Genomic DNA, 17391 nt, shown 5'->3' with positions numbered 1-17391 from the left:
GGGGCCTCAGGGACATGGTACTAGCCGCTTCCAGGAGTGGCGTGGGGCCTGCAGCGCCATGCAGGTGGCAATCTAACAGGCCAGATCCGGCCCGCGGGCCGTAGTTTGCCCACTCCTGCTATAGGACATTGCGGACCATGCCACTTCCCTGCCTGGTGCTGTCCACATGAGGACCACTGGCCTTCACCTTGCACAGCTGCCAAGCCAGCACGCTGCACCAGCACTAACCCTACCAAAGCAGGGGTTCCCAAACAGCATCTACCCCAGGCTGAGGGACCAGGCCCTTGCAGAGCAGTTTGGAAACTGCAGCATGAGAGACGAAGCCATAGAGGCCCTAGAACCCACCTGTCCCTTCCACCTAGAACAGAGCAGAGGCAAGAGTTCACAGCACACAACCCCCACAGTGCCCTAAAGGCAGCCAAATGTGTTTTATTATGAAAGTCTGGAATGAAACACTGTATGAATGTCCTGAGCAGGAACAAATACGGGGGACCAGTCTGCCCGCAGGCTCCATCCCCACCCCTGCCCAGCAGAGAGGGTGGGGGATGGTGCCATGTACTCACTGCAGAGAGACAAGCACATGGAAGGCAGGAGTTTAAAAGTTAAGTGAAGGACTTTGAGGTTCACAAATTATGTGAATGCAACAGTTAAACAGCTGCCCTAGAACCAGTTTTGCCATCCGCCAAGGCTTGGATGTTAGGCAGGACAGGCCCACCAGAGCTTTGGCTGGGTTGAGCCGGTTGCAGTGGGAGGGCCTGCCAGCAGGGTCAGCCCTGGAGCTACAGGATGGCACAGCAGTCAGATGGGTCCCTGTGTGCAGCTATAATCTCAGCCCCAGGATTGGTCCATGTCACACCATGTGATCCCAGGCAGGGAATTTTCTTTAGGGGGAGCCAGCAGGTCCAGCTCGGTGAGGTGGTACAGAGAATCACTCTTAGATGCCTGGCTGGTGAGTCTTGCTCACATGCTCAGGTCTAACTAACTGCTAGGTCTGGAGTCAGGAAGGAATTTCCCCATGTCAGATTGTCTGGCGCCTTGAGGGTGTGTGTTTCATCTTCCTTTGTAGCATGGATCCCCGGATCATCTGGCCATATTTTCACCTGATCAATTCCCTACCGTTACAGGGGTCTCAGGCAGGTGGCATCTCAGTCTGTCCTGTTCTCTGCCTGTGGCACACAACAGTTGAGTCTCTTGAAGGCTAAAATACTTTAGTTTGACTAAAGCAACAGGGACATTTGGGTGAATATCATGGCCTGTAATGTACTGATCAGACTATCTGAGCTAATTGTCCCTTCTAGCCTTAAACTCTATGAATCAATGAGTATGTCCAAGGCATTCGCCCATGTAGGGAAACAAAGCTGTGGTCCTACATACCCTACACACTGGAACCATGTCAGAACTAGGTTCCCAGCTCCACCATATTTGAACGCACGAGGACTTACTGAGTTATAACAGGTTGGCACATGTTTGACTTCATATATGGCTCATGTCCACATCGACATGGCTAACTCACAGCTCCTAACTGCATGGGTGTTATTGTGTTTATACTCTGTGCACAAGAATGCCTGTGGCATCTGCCTGTGTGTCCATGTAAGCAGGTTAGCCAGTCCTCCTTTCTCCCAGGTTGTGCACTGCATCTGGGAAATGGCTGCCCTGGCACCAGCTGCTCTGTGGAGTTACAGCCACCTTTTCCCAGCATGCACTGATACAAACACTGCCATGCAGCATGGACAAACCAGCAGAGCTGCCATTCCTGCCGGGAACTCGCTGCTGTGCGAGTACCCCCAACAGGGTTAGCTGTAACCAGGCCAAGCGAATCAGAGCCTGGTTACCCAGAATGTGGTTCTCTCTGCTTCCCAGGCACAGCCAGAGCCTGCTCATGTTCTGAGTCCCGCTAGCAGGGCTCCAGCCTCATCTCCCTCTCTGTTGTAGAAACAAATTGTTTTCTGAGAACTGCGTTAACCAAACTGTGTTAGATTAGAGTTGGGCAATTTTTTTTTGGACAAATAATTTTTTTTTTTATTAGCAGTTTCTGTTGACCCAAAACTATTAAGAACATAAGAACGGCCATACTGGGTCAGACCAAAGGACCATCTAGCCCAGTATCCTCTCTTCCGACAGGGACCATTGCCAGGGACCCCAGAGGGAATGAACAGAACAGGTAATCATCGAGTGATCCATCCCCTGTCGCTCATTCCCAGCTTCTGGCAAACGGAGGCTAGGGACACCATTTCTGCCCATCCTAACTAATAGCCATTGATGGACCTATCCTCCTCCATGAACTTATCTAGTTTTTTTTTTTAACCCTCTTATATTCACAGATTTCACATGAATTTGCCAGATAGTTTTAGCCTGTACATTTTTTGTTGTCCTGATTCACCAGGGGATATAGGTGCCATTCACACCATAGGAGATGGTGGAGCTTGTACCCTTCCCCACACCATATAATCTCTAGCCCAGTGGCTAGCATGCTCCCCTGTAATGTGGGAGACCAAGGTTCAACTCCCTGCTTTGGACCGAGGCTATTTGTATGTGGATCTCTCCCAATCTCTCCTTTGAAGCTGTTCCACTTTGGGTAAAATGCCTGAATAGTCATTAGACCAGCATACGAATGTGAGAACGACTCTACAGCCCAATGGCCAGAGCACTCACTTGGGAGACTGAGGTTCCAGTCCCAGCCCTCTACTCCAAAGAATAATCACACAAAGCGGAACAGCTTCTGTAAGAGAGACTGAGAGCACTTCATGCCAATAACCTGGGGTTAGGGCAGGCACTTGGAAGGGCAGGCACCTGTGTTTAGAGCCCTAGCCCAAAGTGAGGATTCAGACCTCGGTCTCCCACATCCCAGCTGAGTGTCTATCCACTGGGCTAACATGTTTAAGGGTGGAAGGGACAGCAGCGCCTCCACTGGCCATTTTGTGACTCTAGGCATTTACAAATACTCAAAAAACCCAACCCATTTTGTTCACCCTGAACCAGACTTTTTCAAATTACCAACAATTCTGCTGGGGCTAGCGAGGGCAGGCAGGCAGGCTGGGAAGTCGGAGGTCTAACGGCAGCTTGGTGTCAGAGGGGGAGGGAGAAGAGGAAGCAGAGGAGGGAAGGCAGGCGGCGGTGGGGCTCCTCCTAACCAGGTTTGGATGAAGGTCTGTGAGCACCGCAGCCTGCCCAGCTCAGAGGGTCTGTCTTCAAGGCCAGTACATCCTTCCTATAACCTCAACTGCATGAACTCCCTCTTGTATCCTAGACAATGGCACCTTCTCTTCCTCGCCTCCCCAGCAACTACACATAGCGAAGAGCTTGGCAAGGCTTCGTCCGTTCCCCAGATCCCCGGTGCTCAGCTCCTGCAGCACAAATGCCACGCAAAGGGATCTACTCCGGCGCCAGCCCAAATCAGTCCCTGTGCCACTTTCTGCCCATTTAAAAAGTGACACAGGTAAAAATAACCTCCCTGAACTCAGGGTCTGGCTCGCTGCTGCCTGAACTGTTCCCTTCCAGGCCGCTTAGAAGGGCAGGGCTATCCCCAGAGGGGCACAGTTCAGCCAGCCCCAGCCCCTCCACAAGAGGCTCTCATTATTCCTGGTGGTGAGAAGCCAGGAGGCCGCATTTCCTGTCTTGAGAGGGAACCTGGTGCCACAAGGCTGTCTTGGACATCTCAAGACTAGCAGAGAGCTGTCTTCACCACAGCAACAGCACTAGCTCACCTACAGCTGCGCTCTTCTTAGGGCAAGAAACCTAACTTCACAGGCTTCCAGCTCTCCCCTTCACACCTCCCCAGCCAAAGGCAGAAACTGCTCTTCTTAGGGCTAAATGGGCCCCATAGTTGCCCTCGTCTTTTGTACAGATGGGGCAGCCCCAGAGCATGAGGCCCCGCTTCTTGGGTTTCCAGATGCACACAGGGGCATAGGCAACCTGACCCGTTCACACAGGTCAGATGCACATGTGGAAAATCTCAGCTCCTGTCTGCAGGGCCACACTAGGTCCCTAGTCTGGGCTCTAGGGAGTCCCCCCCCCCCCCCCCCCCTAAGCTGCTCTTTGGTAACACGGACAGCCTGGCACTAGCCAAAAGAGTGCTGGGAAAATCACTATCCTGAATGGAGGCCTGCAGTGGCTCTGCATGCGGGAATGGAAGCTGACACTGAAGGGGGGGTGCAACAGCCAGACACCTGGGCCCACTGCACTCCCCCTCCAATGGGGCTTCTCTCCCCACCACACGTCTCCCCCTCCCCCCACCCCACCCCAGTGACAACCAGCTCCACAGGTTGTCAACCTAAGGAATGTCAGGCCAGCCCCCATAGTCAGGAGAGCCAAGATGTCTGTTGTTTCTTTTGGGCGTTCCCCCAGCCTGTAGAGGCCAGAGGTGAAAGGCCTTGTGGTAACTTACTGGGTCACATCCCTGTCCCCAAGCCTTCTGACTGCAGTACAAAACTCCTGCCCCCAATCTCTGCCAATCCGCTCCCCCGTTTCCCAGGAGACCCACTAAGGAGACACATGCGGAAAACAGCGCGCACTCTCCAGGTCAGCAGATGCCATAGCAGCAGCAGTGTGGTTGTCAGTCACACACACACTCACTGTTAGACTAGTATTTAGGGTTACCATATTTCCACAATCAAAAACGAGGACACTGGGGACCTCACAGGACCCCCAGAACTCCCGACCCATCCAACCCCCTCTGCTCCCTGCCTGCCTCGACCTCTGTCCACACCCCCGCCCCAACAGCCCCCTCCCAGAACCTCTGACCAATCCAATCCCCCCTACTCTCTGTCCCTTGACTGCCCCATCCAGAAACCCCCTGCCCCTTCTCCTGCCCCCTGACCCTCTTACCCTGTCGCTCAGAACAGCATGTCGGGCTCCGCACGGAGCCGGACACGTGGCTGCGCTCCCCAGCGCAACACACAACCCGGTCCCGGTCCCTGCCCCCACACAGTGCTGCCGGAGCGAGGCACTGGGCAGCAGGGAAGGGGGAGCAGGGGAGGAGAAGGGGGGGAGGAGGAGCTGCTGAGGCCCGATGCGAACGGCCGGGCCGGCGATCTGAGAATGCAGGGAGGGAGGAGAGGGGAGTAGCTCTACATTGGCCAGGCTGGACTCCGGCAGCTGATCTGAAGCTGTGGGGGAAGGGCTCTGGCTGCCGCCCTGCAGCCCTGCTGCGCTCTGCATGGGGGAGAAATCCCGGACATTTGTAGCTATTTACAAATTCCCCCTGGATGCTATTTTTAACCCAAAAAGCCGGACATGTCCGGGAAAATCCGGACAAACGGTAACCCTACTAGTACTGCTAGAATGTTCTAACAGCAAACTCTGCTGGATTATCACTTACTCCCTGACCAGCTCGGGACAGAGGCTTCCTGATGGTTTATTCACATACAAATTCACAATGGGAATCAGTCACTCTCCTCAGATAGGCAGCACCTGGGCCCTGCACTGTGGCTTATCCAAGTTTCTTGTCTACATGAATCTTCTCAGCTTGGAGAGAAGCTGGTGCAACTGGCTGTTGTTTTTTTTGAAGACACCTTTAGAGGGAGGAGAAGTTGTGAGGGTAGCTGGGGAGAGCCTGGCCTGACAGAAATACAGCTGGCAGCAGTGCCCATATCGCCTGGGCCAGCAAAGGGGCTCTGAGCTCAGTACTTTGTAGCAAACTTCAAGAGGCCAGGGAGGAGGTCGGTGTGAAACACAGCTGGCAGCCGGGGGGATTCTTCTTCCCACTCCTCTCCCTGTCCCACATCTCGTTACAACAGGTGCCTAAGCAGCAGTTCTGAGAAAGTGGCCTTCAGCATCTCTGGTGACACAGAAGCAACGGGGAACCCTGTGCTGTGTCATCCCACAGGCAGCACCCAGAGCTCAGGCACCTGCTTTAGACCAGCACAGCCAGATGCTCTAGGGCCCTGGCCCAGTGCTCCATGCAGAGGGGCTGGAATTCACACTGTTCACTGCAGAGATTCTTTGGTGCACAAAGGAGTTTGGAGAGAGCTCCTGGACCACAGACCACCACATTCACCTCCAGGCTCCTGCCAACCAGCAGGAGTGGGGAAGGAATTCAGGGCTCAGCCCTGGTCCCATAAGGCACCCGTTGCTCATAAGAGCTCACAAGGGAGGGGCTGGGGCAGAGCGTGGAGAGGGGGCCAAGGTATGTTGTTTCCTCCTGGAGAGAGAGAACTGGAGAAACTCCTTTCCCATCAGGACCGTTGCTTCTTTCCAAACAAAGCCTGGAGATCCCAGCTGGCAGGAGGCTCCAGCCCCTCTCCCCATATGACCTCCATCGGCCTTTAATGAGGAACACAGAGAGGGACATTGCGCCTCGTCAGCTCAGCTGCACCAAGGGCCCTGCTAGCACTCTGGCCTGCAGGAACACTCCCAGATGAGCCAGTCCTCTATGGGAAAATGAGCTCGGCCTCCAGCTTCTTCCACAACACAGTGAGGACGCATCCTTCCCACGGCTGCAGAATCTGCTGGCTTCATAGTCCATGTCCCCACGGAGCTTTCTGGCCATGGAATCTCCCAGAGGCCACTGGGCTTCCGTCAGTCACTGTCATCACTGTCGCTCTCCTTCTCCTGCTCCTCCTTCGGTGCCTTTGCCTCCTCTCTCAGGTCAGCAAAGAAGTCCTCTCTGCCACCCAAGGCTTTGCTGCTCAGGGCCTTCAGCTGCCCACTCTTCTTCCTCTTCCGGTAATCATCCACCACCACGGAGCAGAGTGATGAGATGTCCCAGAACTTCACCTTCTGGTCGTGGCCACAGCTGGCCAGCAGCTGACCGGTGTGGGACTTGGCCAGCTGTTCAATGGGCTCCCCCAGGTGCTGTCCAACGCTGCCTATCACCCGATTAGGTAAGATATTCACCGCCCTGAGACAAGAACAGACGCTTGATTAATGGAGGGCCAGCTCCACCGTAACTATGCGTGGTACTCTAGCCAACCCACCCACCAAGAGGAGGTGTTCTGGGACACTAAGAGATTAGAAGACTATAATACAGGGCCAACTGTCCAGTAACCTTGTATGCTACCCAATCACTACCCACCTACCAGATGCGGGTCCTCTGGGATGCTGAGAGCTTAGAAGAGGGAAAGTGCCAAGTGGTTTAAGCCCCAAATTCAGGGCTTAGTAAGTAAGTTCAATAGATCCATCTCCAAGGAGATAATTCCTGACAGTGAAGTGAGAAGTTAATGTAAACATCCCCTGGGAATCCAAATCCAGCAGCAACAGCCGCACGGTGCAGAACGCCAGAACCCAGGAAGGGAAATGCACTGGGAACAGTAGGAACAGCCCTGAACGCACAGCGAGGCCAGCCTGGGGTTTTGATTCCTTCCAGTTTAACTGCTTTCATGGCGTTAGCAGCACAGCTCCCAAGAGTTCCCACCAACAGCCCTTTCATGGAGGCACCCAGGGGGATCCAACCCAGTAGGCTGTCTGAAGTCCATCCCCCAGCATCAGGGCAGGAGATTCCCTTGCAGTACTTCTGCCAGGGCTTTGCTCTGTCTGCTTGTAATGGTGCCCTACTCATAGGGCTCCCATCTCTTCCCTTGGCATATTATTCCACAACTGCATTTGCCTTTGGCAAATACACCTCTACCCCGATATAACACCACCTGATATAACACAAATTCAGATATAACTCGGTAAAGCAGTGCTCCGGGGGGCGGGGCTGCGCACTCCAGCAGATCAAAGCAAGTTCGATATAACACAGTTTCACCTATAACATGGTAAGATTTTTTGGCTCCCGAGGACAGCGTTATATCGGGGTAGAGGTGTATCTCCTGATAGTCTGCCTACATTTTCCCTTTGCTCAATTCCACCCCAATACTCCTAACCCCTTGGCCCTTCTCCCCACACTCTCCCTGCTATTCACACCCTATAGATCCTCTAAGCAGAAGTTCATCACGTCCTCTCAGCCCTGCTCGCAGAAGCAAGGCAGGCAGCCCCCTTTTCCCAGCCTCCCTGCTGGGAGCCAGCACTGGGTTCTCTAACCTGATGACTCCATCGATGGAACCTGTGCACAGGACGTTCTCCGTGACTGGGACCATGCAGTCGATAGACTCAGCCTTCACTGCAAAGCGGTCGCTAGTGGCACCAAAACCGTCCCAGTTGAAGAGATAAATGGTCCCCTCACTAGAGCCGCACGCCACTTTCTTCCCCCTCTGGACAAGAAGTGAATGAGGCGGAGCTGAAAAAGCAGTAGCTCAGGACAGGACCCTCCCCTCCCCACACGGACTCTCTAGCAGGGAGTGCTTACGTCAGAGGCCGACAGCACAGGGAGTGTGACAGAATGGGCTCCTTTCCTCTTAGTCAAAGGAGTCCACATGTTTAACTCAGCAGGGTCCTTTGAGCTCATGGCTGAATATTAAACGGCACTGGAGCGCCCACCACTGCCCACGTCTGGGACAGCTCAGTGCTGAGGCAGGGAAGCCTGGCTCTGTATGGCTGCCCCCACATGAAGGACAGTCACACAGGTGGCCCGTGAGCACCTACCTTCATCAGCACGACGGACGTCAGGTCTCCACTCTGAGGCTCTGAGAGCAGCTCAAAGCGCCGTCTCTTGATGTTGAAGACACCCATGGTTCCATCGCCGCTGTGGGAATCAAAGTGGTACATTGCACTCACTTAGACACGGGATTCCTCACTTCCTGTCCTAAACTGGCAAGTGTTAACTTTATACCCCCCAGAGGTGGCTGCACACTTCAGAGAGAGGGTATAAGTGATCCCCCCCTTTGGGATTGTCCAGGATGAGAAGTACAACAAACTCCAATGATTACAAAGGGTCTGGAGCCATGGTGATAATAGCACTTACCCCTTCCTTCAACGGTGAAGACAACTGTGCCATCTGCATTAGACAAGCAGAACCAACGAGGTACGAACAAACCTGCTCTCCCCCTAGGGGAGCTGCTCTCAGGCCCCCCGGAGCAGGCTTTGCTGCCTGATGTGCCCGCAGGCACCCAGGCGCACATGGCTGAGGAGCCCAACGTCACCTGGTGGTGAGCAGGAGCTTCTTGTTCTCGTCTATGGCCATGCCACTGATGTACTCCTCGTGCTGCTGCATCTCCATGATGGCTGTGCCTTTGCGGAGGTCCCACACCTTCAGCATCCCACCATCGTCCCCCGTGGCAAAGAGGTGCTCGTCTATCACCAGCAGGCTGTTGAGGGCTGAGCTGTGAAGACCCGTGCCCCAGTCACCAAGAACGTTGGGGACAGAGAGAACCCTTCTACATGAGGCAGCCCTATGAAATGCTCCATGCTGTGGCAGGGACCGGAGGCACCTCAGAGAGCCATGTGCCATTCAAAGGCCCTGCCAGGGAGGTCTGACTACATGGCAGCTCTAGCCATGGTACTGAGCACAGGTGGGATCTGGGGGAGGGGGGAGTTTGGCACCCCCAACATGCTGGGTGCTCCTAGGGTGAGGGAACATGGAAGGAGCCCATTTTCAGGCAGCAGAGAGCTCCCCAGGAGCTCTTGACCCTCTCAAGGGGGCCATCTGGAGAGGGCAGTACCTCCTATCAGCGTATGTGGGGGAGGAGGAAACCAGCTTCCTCCAGAGCTAGTTCCTGCAGCCCGACTCGGCCAGAGGGGTCGGTAGAGGGTGACCGGTGGCCACCCGCACGCAGCAGGCTGTCACTACAGTCCTGGCCCCATGGCCGGCTCCAGGGGGTTTGGTCATTTGGCCTGCTCTTTGCCCCAGCGTCCCACCTGAGTCTTTGACAGCCCCACCAGGCAGGGCAGCCTTAGGGCAGATTTCCCTGCTCCCCATCCCACATATGGCCCAGCCAGCACCGAGCAGCACTCAGCGTCAGGGATGGACATGATGGGCAAGCATGAGTGCACGGGAGACCAGCTCTCTGCCAAGGGGAGCAGCCAGCTCTAGTGGAAGCGCTGAGCCAAAGGACACTCAGGGAGGAACCACTCTCCTGCTCTAGGGAGCTTAGGCAGCCAGTTCCCAGGAGGCCCTCGCTGGGCTGGGCAGGGCAGGGCTGCGTGGAGCCGGGAATCCCCTATAGACACATACCTGTGAGCCTTGGAGAAGCGTGTCACCAGTCGGCCCTCCTCCACGTTCAGAATGTGGATGGATTTATCCTTAGACACGGTGAAGAGCTCTGGGGACAAGACACACAGTATACATTCAACACCCCCAGCCCATCCAGCAACCAGAGCAGCAGGAGTGACACCGAGTTACCCAACTCCAGTGCCCATGTCCTGTGCTTATCCCTCACCAGCAGGATTCCGGCAGGATCGCTGTTACTCCTGGGCTCTGTGTCCATGAAGCCAGCCAGGATCCTAGCCCTGCCCTGGAGCAGCATAGCGCAGTGTGTTAGGGCACAGAAACATCGTGGCAGAATGGGACTTCTGAGCTACAGGGAGGAAACCCTTGGAAGTCTGGTGAGGGAGTAGAAAGGGCAGCATGGGAGAGTCTCAGCCTGGGAGCCCTGCCCCCGCCACACCTCTCGGATCTCTAGTCTCCACAGTACGGACTGACTGCATGGCTCTGAGCAGTCACTGTGCAACAGTCAAGCAGCCCCGGCCCTGCCTCTCCACACTCCCCCCCATGCATCCCAGTCTCTCTGGACCCCTCACTCCCAGGCACAGCTGATTGCAGGGAGATCTCATCCACAGGCTGGGAGCTCAGCACATTTCCTGAGCCAAGCACAGCTGGGCCTGCTCAGCAATTGGCTGAGAGACTTCTAAGCAAACTCCAGCAAATTCCTCACACTGCCGCATGGCTGAGACCCAGACAGGCTCAGCAGCCCCCCTTCCAGGGTGCAAGGAGAGGAGCTTCTCCCCGGAAGACAGAGAAAGGCATCCTCCTTGCTAGCTTGACCTCCACCCAGTGAGTCTGCACAGGTCGCTACAATGGTGTGAGAAAGTCAAAGGGAAGTGCACTCACTGTGTCCATCGTGGGAAAAGGACACTTCCCGGCAGGATTTCAGGTGATGTCCCGAGGACCAGAGCTCCCGGTTCCCACCCTCCAGGCAAGAGTACGAATACCTGAAACAAAAGCATGCGTGTTAAGGTGATGCCAGTGAGAAGCTGCTCCCTATCTTGCCCTTCCAGCTGAGGAGCACAGCTTTTCCGCGTGGAAGGACCATTCAGATCCAAGTTCAAGGGCTCCTGGTGCCTTGAATGGGGAGGTCTGTGTCCAGAGGGGGCTTTCATGGTGCAGGACTGGAGAAGGGGGAGGATGTGCCATGTCCAAATTGCTGGGGGACCACCAGCCCCCAGAGGTGGAAGGGAAACAGGAGTCAGAGGTCTGAGGAGCTGGATTCACATGGAAGAAAAAAGATCCCGGTGGAGCAGGAGCCCCAGCTGTGTGATGGGAAAGGAACAGGTTGCACCTCAGCATTGAGGGTCAGCTCCCATAAGTCCCCTTGCTTCCCAGTACTCACTATCAGGAACTGGAGACTCCCCATGGCTAGTAGGAGACCAATCTCCAAACCAGTGGGATTGTGAGGGACCGTGAACGTCTGGAACATACCGGGCAGGTTCCCTAGAAATCTAATCTAATGCCTTCCAAGTCAGGTCACTGGAGAGCCACCATTGCAGATGGGACAGATGGCAGCTGCAGTGAGAGGCAGAGACCTTGCGCTACACCTGTGTGAGTGCAAGACAGATTTATGGCACCGTCAAGTGATGAAATGGAGCAGTGCCAGCCAGGAACCTGTTCCCAGGCTAAGCCCTTGGCAGAGGAAGGATGATGTGTCCCCAGCTACAGCATCCCAAATGCCAATGCTCAGATATTGGAAGCAGCTTTGCCCAGCCCCAATCTTCCTCTGCAGAGATAAGTGGTTTTTTCAAGCCAACTTAGCCTTGGAGCATGGAAAAAATCACCTCTAAACACACATCACTCTCCACAGGAAGCCTCTCCCCAAACCCCAGGCTTCTCCCAGCACCGTCACCTCCAGCAGCTGAGCCTAGCTTCTATCGACAGTGGTGGGGTGGGGCTGAATGGGCCATGGGGTCACAGACCCCTACCCATAGCATACACCCCATAGGGGCCTCTCTCTCTCTGCCTCTTGGGCAGTGCTGACCCCGGGGATTTCCTTGCAGCTCCCTGGTTGCACTGCCTGTTGCTGATTATCTACACGGTGCTCTTCTCTCAGATAGATCCAACTCACACATAGACATCGCCGTCCACATCGCCAGCTGCAAGGATGTCCTGGCTGGGGTGGAAAGCAATGGTGTTGGCAGCAGCTTCAAAGGAGATGTCCTCTGGGGTTTCTCGGAGCCTGGGCTCCGGCTCCTCCTGCTCCGGATCTGCCTTTGTGGGGTAAAGAGACATGAGCTAGATGGTCAGCCAAGGTACCACCAGGACACTCAGTTCCACTCTCCCCCATGCGCACACAGGGGCTGCTAGCAGGGCTTAGGATTCCCCACTACTGAACCCTCCCCACATACATGGGGACACCAGTAGAGCCCCCACTGCCCATCCGACATGCACCCAAAGGGGGGAGCCGACCTGCATGTGCCCTGCATCTTCCTCCTCCTCCACAGCTGCCTCCAGCTCCTGAGACGTTCCCTGGGTGGAAGGAGAAAGATCATCAGATTTAAGTGAGGGAAGGTGCATCCTGGGGAGCAGGTCGCAAGCGCTGCCTCCAATCAGCTACAACCAAGGGAACACACTCAAGACAAATGGGCCCACTCCAGCCCCAGCAAGAAATGTCCCCTGGGGCCAGGACCCAGGAGATGCTACTATGACAAATATGACTATTTCCTGCTACAGCCTGGAAAAATCCCATTGAACTAAGTATCTTTTGAGTCCACTGTATCAAACATAAAGGTTATGTGTTATCGAGGATTGTATGTGACCTTGCTAGAGGGGAGATGGAACTTCCAAGGACCATACTGAATAATGAGCCCAGAATGAGCTTTTGGACAGACAGTGTCAAGTGGGGGAATCTCTAAGGGAGGAAAATGCAAATTCTCAACTCTAGTTATGCAAAAGCCCCCTAGAGCTATATCCTGAGGAGAGGATAATTGTCTACTGCTTATCTGTTTCCAAAATCTGAAGATCAAAGGCCCAGGCTGTACAAAGGACAGACTAACCTATTCACAGATATACTTGTTCTGGGCTGAAGCTGTTATGAATAAGGCCCTACCAAATTCACAGCCAAGAAAAAACATGTCACGGACCGGAAATCTGGTCTTTTGTGTGCTTTTACCTTATACTATACTTATTTCACGGGGGAGACCAATGGTTATCAAATTGGGGGTCCTGTCCCAAAAGGGAGTTGCAGGGGAGTTGTAAGGTTATTTTAGGGGGGGGTTGTGGTATTGCCACCCTTACTTCTGCGCTGCCTTCAGAACTGGGCAGCCAGAGGCTAGCAACTGTTTGTTAGGCACCCAGTTCTGAAGGCAGCACTCCACCAGCAGCAGCGCAGAAGCAAGGGTGGCAATGCCAGACCATGCCACCCTTACTTCTGCGCTGCTGCCTGCAGAGCTGGGCAGCTGGAGAGTGGCTGCTGCTGACTGAGGGCCCAGCTTTGCAGACAGCAGCGCAGAAGTAAGGGTGGCAATATCATACCATGCCAGCAGCTGCCTCTCCAGCTGCCCAGCTCTGAAGGCAGCGCCGCCGCCAGCAGCAGCGCAGAAGTAAAGGTAGCAGTACTGCAACCCCCACACACAATAACTTTGCGACTCCCCACAACTCCTTTTTGGGTCAGGACCCCTTCAATTACAACACCGTGACATTTCAGATTTAAATAGCTGAAATAATGAAATTTACTATTTTTAAAATCCTTTGACCGTGAAATTGACCAAAATGGACCATTAATTTGGTAGGGCCCTAGTTATGAACTTGTAGCCACAGAAAAACCCCTTTGTGGACTTTGAAGGTCTGACTTCACCAGAGCCCTTGTTGGAGTGAGGGGGTGATCTCTGGAAAGCTTATTAGCATTCTTTGTTTTAATGTGTTTTCTCTATAATGCTTTCATCTTCAGAATAAATGTGTTTGCTTAGAAAAGAGTTGTGGGGTAACTTGTAACTGTGCACAATTACACAGTTTAAAGCCTCTGAAGAGGAAGAGCAAAGTACAGCCACTGGCCTGTCTAGGCTGCCTGGCTCACTGGGAATAACACAGGGTAGGTAGGGAACTGTGAAGCCAAGAAAAACCCCAGTCAGGAGGGAGAGAGACACGTGCCTCCACCCAGCAGAGAGGGAAAACAGGTGCAGTTGTCCTGAACTATGACAGCTGCTCCCCTCACAGCAGGTCAAAGAGAAGATAATATGTCCCTGGGTCCTCCATGGGGCACAAAGAGAAGGGCAGGGCTACTGGGCTCCATTGAGGAAGAAGAGTTGCTGCTAAGGACCCGCAGGGGATGGGAAAGGAACACCTACTGTTTATAAAAATGGAATCAGTTAACACAGCCCTTCTACTGCAGTGTGGACAGAGTCTTAGGCCTGGTCTACACAAAGAAATTGGACTAGTTTAACTAAATCTGTGTAAAAACCAGTTTAGTTAAATGAGTGCAAATCAATATAAGTGTGTTCATAAAGGGGTTTGCTGTGGTGTAACTGAATCACTTTAAAAACACCCCTTTGGTTAGACCAGTGCGAGTCAGTGCGAGTTCATGTGTAGACACAGTTGAAGAGGTGAATGTACTGAATCAAAAAAGTGCAGATAGACAACGCCAGCGAAAGCCAGATATGATTCAAGCAGGTCAGGGCCCCAGGAATAAGGGGGACAAACTAATTGCTGTAGAATCATGCTCAGGAATCTCAGCACTCCTTTTAGGAACAACACAAACAAGCCATCAAGTCAGTAGCACTGATGCCTGTGAAAAAAACTTTTCAAGTGCAACCCAAACATTAACACATAGGCAGGTCCACCCAGGCCTATAGGCAGCCTGTAACAAGAGTTCTCAGTAGCCCATTCATCTCAATGAGACATTAACTCTGGAGGCTAATGATATTTAAAAAAGCAACTCTAGTAACTACTACATAAGAATGGCCACATTGGGTCAGACCAAAGGGTCCATCTAGCTCAGTATCCTGTCTTCCCACAGTAGCCAATGCCAGGTGCTTCAGAGGGAATGAACTGAACAGGTAATCATCAAGTGATCCATCCCATCACCAGCTTCTGGCAAACATCCTGGCTAATAGCTATTGATGGACCTATGCTCCATGAACTTATCTAATTCTTTTTTTAACCCAGTTATAATCTTGGTCTTCGCAACATCATCTGGCAAGGAGTTCCACAGGTTGAATGTGCATTGTGTGAAGAAATACTTCCTATTGTTTGTTTTAAACTGCTGCTTATTAATTTCATTTGGTGACCCCTAGTTCTTGTGTTATGAGACGGCGTAAATAACACTTACTTATTTACTTTCTCCACATCAGTCGTGATTTTATAGACCTCTATCATATACCCCCTTAGTCATCTCTTTTCCAAACTGACAAATCCCAGTTTTTTAAATCTCTCCTCAGATGGAAGCTGTTCCATACCCCTAACCATTTTAACTCCTCTCCTGAGCGCGTTGGCAGGAACATCGAGCTAATCTGCTTGCCCATGAGTGCAGGGTGCAGTGACAAGCCTATCCTCGTGCTGGGAGGCAGGGAGCCGATGTCCAGGTTTGCTGAATCGGGTAATGAGGGATACAAACCTCCCTTCCCTGCTCCAAAGGGGGGGGAGAAAAGTTTCCTCCCGTTACTCTGCGCCAAAAGCCTCGAGCAGCCTCCTGTCCCCTGTCCCCCACCAGCAGCTTCTCTCTCTCTGATGCGGCTGCCGGTTCGGGTCATGAAAGGAAGGGACAGAGTGACTGGGTCTGATAGAATTGGCTCGTGCTTACCTCTCTGGGCGCCGCCATCTTGGCATGGATCGGTCCTGGCTGGGGAGTACTGGATGCGTTTCAGCCAGGCGCTTGCGGTAGGCGCTGGGTTGGCCTTTCCCCTTCCAGGACCCTATAACGTTCAATCTCTCGCTTTAGTCATTTGCATGGCCCCGCCCCACTGAGAACTCTTAGAGCACTCGGAGAGGAGGTCTTCTCGGACTAGCTTTAGCTCAGCGCCGCGGTTCCTTCGAGACGTCAATTCATTGAAAACCCAGCCGCTCCGGGGGTTCGAGACCCGCGAGCGCTGTCTGGCCTTTTGCCCCGCGGATCCGATTTTACTCCTGCGCGCGTGGACCGGACAGGGGCTCCGCGCTAATTGGTCTGGCCTTCACCCCTTCGTCCGCGCTCACTGCTCTCAGGCTTCAGCCCCGCAAGGTCTTCAGACTGAGCTTCCAGGGGAGGGGAGGGGGAGTTCGTGGGGCGCAGTGAAAAGCCCCGGCGGACACATCAGTCGGTAATAAAGACCCAGGGCCCCATAGCGCTATCCCAGCAGGGGGCCTCCTTCGCTCCACGCGCACTGGACAGCCTGGGAATGATCTTTTGAAGTAGAGGTAGAAGAAACAGCCCCCAGGTTTGCAGTAAGAAAGAGGCAAGTCTTAGCCAGGCCGGGCTCTGACTCCATGTGCCAAATCTCTCACACTGCCCAGCTCTGCCATGCCCTGGGAGACACACATGGCTTTGCTCCCTGCGTAGTTGTGCAGGATGGTATTTTCTCATAGTAAATAAGGCAGAGCAGTGGCACCAGAAGACGGTTGAAACTGCCCTAGTACCCAGCGGGCCTGTGTCCTGGCCCAGGTGTCACAGTCATTTTAATTGCAAACTCAGATTTTTTAAACACAGGACATGGCTTGCTTAGAAAACTGATCCTTCCACTTGGAAAAATAGTTCCTAGACAAAGGCAGACAAACCCTAGGCAAAGGTTCTAAGCCCCATTTCTCCCTTCTTCTTTATGGGTCCCTGAACTTTTGGGACCCCTCCCCCAACCAAGAAGCTCAGCTACTCTTTGTGGCCCAATATCCAAGAGTGCTATTGCTCTTCCTCCCATTGAACACGGTGGGTGCAGATAGTGTCTGTGTCCTAGTGATGAGCACCACTGGGGAGCTGGTGCATGAATGATTCCTTTATAAAGGTCCATCTAGTCACTCAGAATGTGGCTTTAGACCATCAATATCTCCAGCCAGTGCTGTGTTGACTCTTTGGACACCATAGCGAAAGCAGCGTTTGTCTTGTGAGCCTGTCCCCAGGAGAAGATAAACCTCTGGCTCCAAACATGCTCTGTCTCCTTCTGTTTGAAAGGGGGTGATGCACTGTGATCCTCCACAGGAGGGAAAAAGGAAGCAGAAACTTCTCAAGCTTCCAACAGGCAGCCCCCCAGATCCCACCCATTCCAGCTGCAGCCCAACAGGAGTGACACACACAAAGAGCTGTTGCAATTTTATTGCATCAAAAAGGATTACAAATTTCGTGGTAATAGATAAAACAGAAAATGTCATATTGACTCTGTGACAGTGTACCCCATAAGGCTTTATGGGGAGGGGGTGCTTATAAATGTATGTATGACATAACTGGAATATGTTTTGTGCTGCCT

The 17391-nt window shown here is 53.4% G+C and overlaps 1 protein-coding gene across 4 annotated transcripts; it reads right to left on the bottom strand.

The window, feature by feature from the left end:
• Positions 1 to 5334: 5334 nt before the first annotated feature.
• WDR55 (WD repeat domain 55) lies at positions 5335 to 15993 on the bottom strand. 4 transcript variants are annotated; one of them, XM_034780046.1, is made up of 9 exons: positions 15762 to 15993; positions 12434 to 12493; positions 12093 to 12220; positions 10865 to 10965; positions 9989 to 10076; positions 8958 to 9137; positions 8461 to 8560; positions 7960 to 8129; positions 5335 to 6838 (listed from the first exon to the last, which is right to left on the bottom strand). In XM_034780046.1, the coding sequence occupies exons 1-9, from the start codon at positions 15777 to 15779 to the stop codon at positions 6517 to 6519; spliced, it is 1167 nt and encodes a 388-aa protein (XP_034635937.1). In that variant the 5' UTR covers positions 15780 to 15993; the 3' UTR covers positions 5335 to 6516. The 4 variants fall into 4 exon arrangements, with proteins under 4 accessions (XP_034635937.1, XP_034635936.1, XP_034635935.1 ...); XM_034780045.1 differs by having other exon boundaries at positions 12093 to 12235; positions 15762 to 15989; XM_034780044.1 differs by lacking the exon at positions 15762 to 15993 and adding an exon at positions 15576 to 15726 and having other exon boundaries at positions 12093 to 12231.
• Positions 15994 to 17391: the final 1398 nt, after the last annotated feature.

The sequence above is a fragment of the Trachemys scripta genome, chromosome 8 (assembly GCF_013100865.1).
Source record: "Trachemys scripta elegans isolate TJP31775 chromosome 8, CAS_Tse_1.0, whole genome shotgun sequence".
In the NCBI taxonomy this organism is placed as follows: domain Eukaryota; kingdom Metazoa; phylum Chordata; order Testudines; family Emydidae; genus Trachemys; species Trachemys scripta.
The sequence above is the reverse complement of the archived record's forward strand: the minus strand, read 5'-3'. Positions and strand labels throughout refer to the sequence as shown.

Bases quoted from the DNA above. Each gene is read 5' to 3' on its own strand.
- WDR55 (XM_034780044.1), bottom strand. From the start codon at position 15,711: ATGACCCGAACCGGCAGCCGCATCAGAGAGAGAGAAGCTGCTGGTGGG. The intron at 12,232-12,433 runs GTCGGCTCCCCC...CCACAAAGGCAG, and splicing joins AAGATGCAGGGCACATGCAG to ATCCGGAGCAGGAGGAGCCG. The intron at 6,839-7,959 runs GTTAGAGAACCC...TTCTTGTCTCAG, and splicing joins TCCATCGATGGAGTCATCAG to GGCGGTGAATATCTTACCTA.